The 4,987-nt window shown below is 37.9% G+C and overlaps 1 protein-coding gene across 1 annotated transcript; it reads right to left on the bottom strand.

Annotated features, from left to right (window-relative positions):
• Positions 1–542: 542 nt before the first annotated feature.
• Positions 543–4,600, bottom strand: LOC123228948 (putative oxidoreductase C1F5.03c). The gene is made up of 2 exons (XM_044654474.1): positions 3,677–4,600; positions 543–1,021 (listed from the first exon to the last, which is right to left on the bottom strand). Exons 1-2 carry the CDS (start codon positions 4,572–4,574, stop codon positions 636–638), a joined length of 1,284 nt encoding a protein of 427 aa, XP_044510409.1. The 5' UTR covers positions 4,575–4,600; the 3' UTR covers positions 543–635.
• Positions 4,601–4,987: the final 387 nt, after the last annotated feature.

Genomic DNA, 4,987 nt, shown 5'->3' with positions numbered 1-4,987 from the left:
CCTTGCTTGATGCTGCATGTGAGCATTATTAGCCTTATCTCTTTGTGTAATTTTTGTCTTGAGTTATGTCCATAAATTGGGCATAGAATTATTGAAAGAATCTGATTATGATAAATCAAATCTGATTTTAAACATGGCAATGCCAGTAGGAATGAAGATGCAATGTGAATGCCATTAATGCAAACCAACTAATATCCCAACACAACTTCCATCTATTAAATAACCTCCACACATTTCAAATTGTGCTGTTTACGAGAGTGATAGGCAAGTGGGTCGGGGGGGTTACACTGCATAATTAATCCCTGCATGTGTAAAACCCTTTTTATATTGGGCTTTTCAGCACATGGAGTCCATTGCGCGGCTTCAGGTTATTAGCAATTTATACAACTAAAATATGCTGATGCGCCTTCAATATGGCAAAATGCATTTTTATCTGTTTTCTAACCATGCCCGCATCCATCCCTGTGAAATGCAATGCAAACATTATGTGGCAAACAATCAGGTAAAAACTAGGGCAGGCGACCATTGTAACTAACTGCTGCTATACAAACAAGAATTGGACTTTATTTAGCTATGTATGAGGTATCAAGTTCATACACTGGTTACAACATTCTCATCACTCATCTTCTTACAAATCAGGTAAATACTTTTTTTCTACGCCCAGCAAATCTTGCGGGACTGAACCGAGAAAGATCAACAGTACTGGAATGGCCATCCATCACAAGTTCAGCTAAAGCAGCTCCTGTTGCAGGACCGTTTAGAATACCCCAGCAACTGTGTCCAGTTCCTACATAACAACCTTTAATGCCTGGAATTTCGCCTATTATGGGCACACTATCCTCTGTACATGGCAAGAAACATGCTTGCTCTGCCTTCACTTGTGCCTCAACTTCCCCCAAGTGACTCGACACTGTTCTAGCGACCCTCTTTAGCACTTGTATAGATTCTGGGTCAACTGAAATTGTTTCTGGATCATCTGGCACCTCTTGCTCTAATGACGTCCCACAAATGTACACCTCCCCTGAAAATTCAATCAATTTATTCATTAGAAGTTTGGGGCTTTCACAAGCGACCTATCAGTAAATACAAATATAAGCATAAGATAGAATCTTATTGAATCATGGCACTAGCAACTTAGAAGACATGTTTAAACATGAAATAGTTCCATGTTTAATGGAGTGCAATGGTTTTCAAAATAGTGCAGTGACAAGACTCCAAAAATAGAAGTTTCTGCCATAATAATACCAAACCTATGGTGAAAACTAAGCAATAAGCCTACTGCAAAAATATTGATATAAAATTGTTGCTACAAACAGTAATAGAGTCTTGATTGTCTGGTGGCGATAGCATTTTTACTGTTCACGACATAAGGGTGTTTTTGCCTTCTAAACTCCCTCACTAAAGTCAGACGGTATTGTTGAATTGGAAGATTGTGATAAAAAGAGGTTTTTAGAAAAGGTGAAAGGCTCGAGATGGCATGAATGATGTTGATAAGCAGGATCAAATTTGTCTAAATTCCAATTGCTTTCATCTAAATAATGGTGTTGAATCAAAATTGGATATCAGTTTGTTAAACATTATTGTGGAAAAGCTAGAGCTTGTTTTAGGAAATCTGGAAAACTTAGAAAGGAGGATAAACTATATGGTCTATTGTATTTTTGCTTTGAAAGAAGAATTAGCACTAAACAGGAAGAGGATTGAAAAGATTAATTCTGATGTCCAGAGAATTAAAACACTTGAAGATATTTTAACCATCCTATTGAGCCAATAGGAAAAGTTATGTCTCTGTCATCTAGAGATACAGAACAAGTGTGGCCTATTGAAGGTTGTATGGAGGAAGAGATACGACAATATATCTTAATTCGCAGTTATGGAAATCCAGATATTCATATAAAATATATATATTGTTTGGCAATAAAACAATACCCAGATGCTTTATTGAAAGCTTGCCAACAAGGAAGTAGAGTTCGTAATGCTTTAGGACACTTTTCAAACAACGCTTGAATCTAACGCGTTACAGTTTAGAAGCAAGTGGCTTGACAAGGTAGAGGCCGTGATCTCATATTTTTATAATTCGCAAAACCTTGAACCTAAAAAGATTGATCCTGAAGACCTCAGTAGGTCGTCTTACAATTCAACTCAAAATTTTAGAAACACTTCTGGATGTTAAAGGATGGCTGATCAGGAAGTAAGAGATCAATTTATGCGGAGTATACACTAAAAAATCTCAGAATTGCCTCCAGGATATGCAAAGTTTGTCGCTCAAGAGTCCCAAGGCGATTGGGAAAAGGCTAAAAAACTATTCTTAAAGGTGGGAAAAGATAAAGACTTTGAATCAAAAGTAAAAGGGAAAAGGCCTATACAAGAATTTCTTGAAATTTATGCGATAGATGCTAAAAGGATAAGCAAATACTATGAAGAAGCAAGATAGGAAAAAAGTTGAAACAGGTTCATTAAATTTTAGAACCGGGTCCTAAAAAGACTGAGCTTGATAGTTTATCTCCAAACTCAGGAAATCTGAGTTAAAAGACGATCCATTGGAAGGAATTAAATATACATTCAACTCCTTTGCCGGGTTTTGAAGGAAAACTTGAAATCTGAATACAAGCAGACTTGTCCATGTAAGATAAGATCAGAGTTTGTGCAAAGGGTGTATCTAAGATGTGGAAATAACATCAAATGGGAGCTTTCTTGTTCTTGATTGTGTTAAGGGTGCTAAGACATTAGTTCAGGCGAAACTGAAAACTGGGTTCATATCTCTAAGGTGAAGACTAAGTGATAAACCTACAGCAAAAATAAGAAAGGCCATGTTCAACCTCTAACTGTAGACAAATTTAGACCAACACAACAAAATTTGCATAAATATTGTATCTGCTTTAGCGAAATGATTCAAATTTATGAGTGATAATCCCTAATCTATGCACTTCTTGAACCACAAGAAAATGTCAAATACTCCTAATTAAAATAGGAAAATTAAAAATAAGAAATCTAATGGACTTGACAAAGTTATCCTACATTACCAACTCTAATTAACAATTTTGAGATAGCAAGCTTAGAGGAGACATATACAGGAGCAAAGTGCAGATGGAATCCTGTAAGAAAGGAGATGCAGTGGTTACCAAACTACACTATCAAATCTAGAACTGAAGACAAAGAGACCATTAGTAGTTAATGAAGCTTACCGCATATCACACAGTTCTGACTTGTGCAGTATAGGGAATTGAAATGTGATAAAAAGAAAACTTGAGAACTTTGTCTAAGGAAGCTAAAGGTACTGACGTAGTGTAAATCCCCTTCCTAATCACGTAGTTCCAAGTAATACGGACGGAAGCACTTGTAACTCTATCACCCAGAACAAATAACTTATTCAAACATGATTACATTTACCCAAGAAATAATAAAACATACAAAATTGGCCAACAAGAAGTTGCTTATCAACTCAATTTTAATTCTTGAATAGATAGAACTAGTGCAATCAACCTAAATGTTTCAAAATTGAGCATAGCTAACACAGTCAATCCAGCATTCTTGTCCTTTAACAAAACTTACATGACCACAATACTAAGCAAGTATCACCCTTAACATTAAGCCAAAAACTTGGTATTCCAGTCAGTAATGCAAATCCAATAAAGCTCACCTAATCATACAACAATTAACAATGACCAACAAAAACTACCTGTGGGACGAGGATACACTTCGGGGTCCATTGGCTTGCCTCCCTGAGCTGCATAATAACTCAGAAAAAGTGCATGTGGCGTTATAGCATTCGCCTCTTTCGGCTCTAAAACAATACTATGAGCCTTGAGACCAGACACATTAAAAATCGACGACAATAACTCGAATTTACCAGACCACGGCCCTAAACTTAACACCACCGCCTCCGACTCAATAACTCGCCCACCCTCCAGCACAACCGACTCAACTCGCCCTCCTTCATCAACTCCCACGAGCTCCACTTTACCTATCACCACCTCCACATTATACTCATTTACAGCTTTGTTTAATAAAGTCTTGGTAAATAACTGTGGGTGAACCTGTGCCGTAGTTTCAGTTGACCCAATTGTCCTCGCGTTTTGAGCTGGCCCATCCACCCACGATGGAAGAATAGAATTAGAGTTAGCGGAGGATTTCGAACTAGAGGATTCGGATACAGTGAGGCTGAGAGCGGTAAGCGGTCGATAACCGTAATTTTCTGGGCCATTGAGTTCCTCCGAGAGTGAACGGTGCAGATTAAAGCTTGCACGGGCCAAGGAAGAGAGGGGCCCACCATCACACCAGTCAAGAGCGAGGAATCCGCCGGCTTTTCCTGAGGCAGCGCATGCTATAGAGGATCTCTCTATAAGCGTGACGGCGGCGCCTTTTTTGGCTAAAAAGTAAGCGGTGCAAACACCGATCACACCGCCACCACAGACTGCCACGTGCTTCTGGGAGTGTCTCTTTTCCATTGCAGGTGATGATAATACGGAGCAGTGTATCAAGCTGGTTGCTCTGGATATTTTTCTAGAGTTCAAGACTGATCGGAGAAAAAGAGGGTTGATGAAAGGTCGCGAATTCAAGTGTAATGTCATCACCATTTTTATCCGGCGTATCCATCTGGAGTTGACAGGTGTGTTAAGTCAGGGACATTTTAAGTCATGGGCTCAGGCCCAGATGACAAATAAAAAAGTTTGGATTGGATATTCAAATTTGTCTGAGGTTCAAAGCTCGGACTTCTCACGCAGGGGTAAACTTGAATAGTAAGAGTATAAAATGAAATCCCTGTGAGATAAGATTTGGATTCGAAATCTGTTGACACCATGTCAGATTAGATATTCGAATCATCCTATCTGAATTGAATTAAATTCAAATCGAATTTAAACTTAATTAACTCGAATTTGAGCTAAAATTTATTTTAAAAATATTTAAATTTGATCATTCGAAAGAAATTAAACTTGATTTGATATTAATATTATTTCTTACGCAATTTAATATAAAAATCAGTTGCCCC

The sequence above is a fragment of the Mangifera indica genome, chromosome 1 (assembly GCF_011075055.1).
Source record: "Mangifera indica cultivar Alphonso chromosome 1, CATAS_Mindica_2.1, whole genome shotgun sequence".
In the NCBI taxonomy this organism is placed as follows: Eukaryota; Viridiplantae; Streptophyta; class Magnoliopsida; order Sapindales; family Anacardiaceae; genus Mangifera; species Mangifera indica.
The sequence above is the reverse complement of the archived record's forward strand: the minus strand, read 5'-3'. Positions and strand labels throughout refer to the sequence as shown.

What these genes read in the sequence shown, in the direction of transcription:
- LOC123228948 (XM_044654474.1), bottom strand. Translation starts at nt 4,574, where the DNA reads ATGGTGATGACATTACACTTGAATTCGCGACCTTTCATCAACCCTCTT. An exon ending in AGTGTATCCTCGTCCCACAG is followed by an intron (nt 1,022 to 3,676) that starts GTAGTTTTTGTT and finishes TTGAATTTTCAG; the next exon opens with GGGAGGTGTACATTTGTGGG.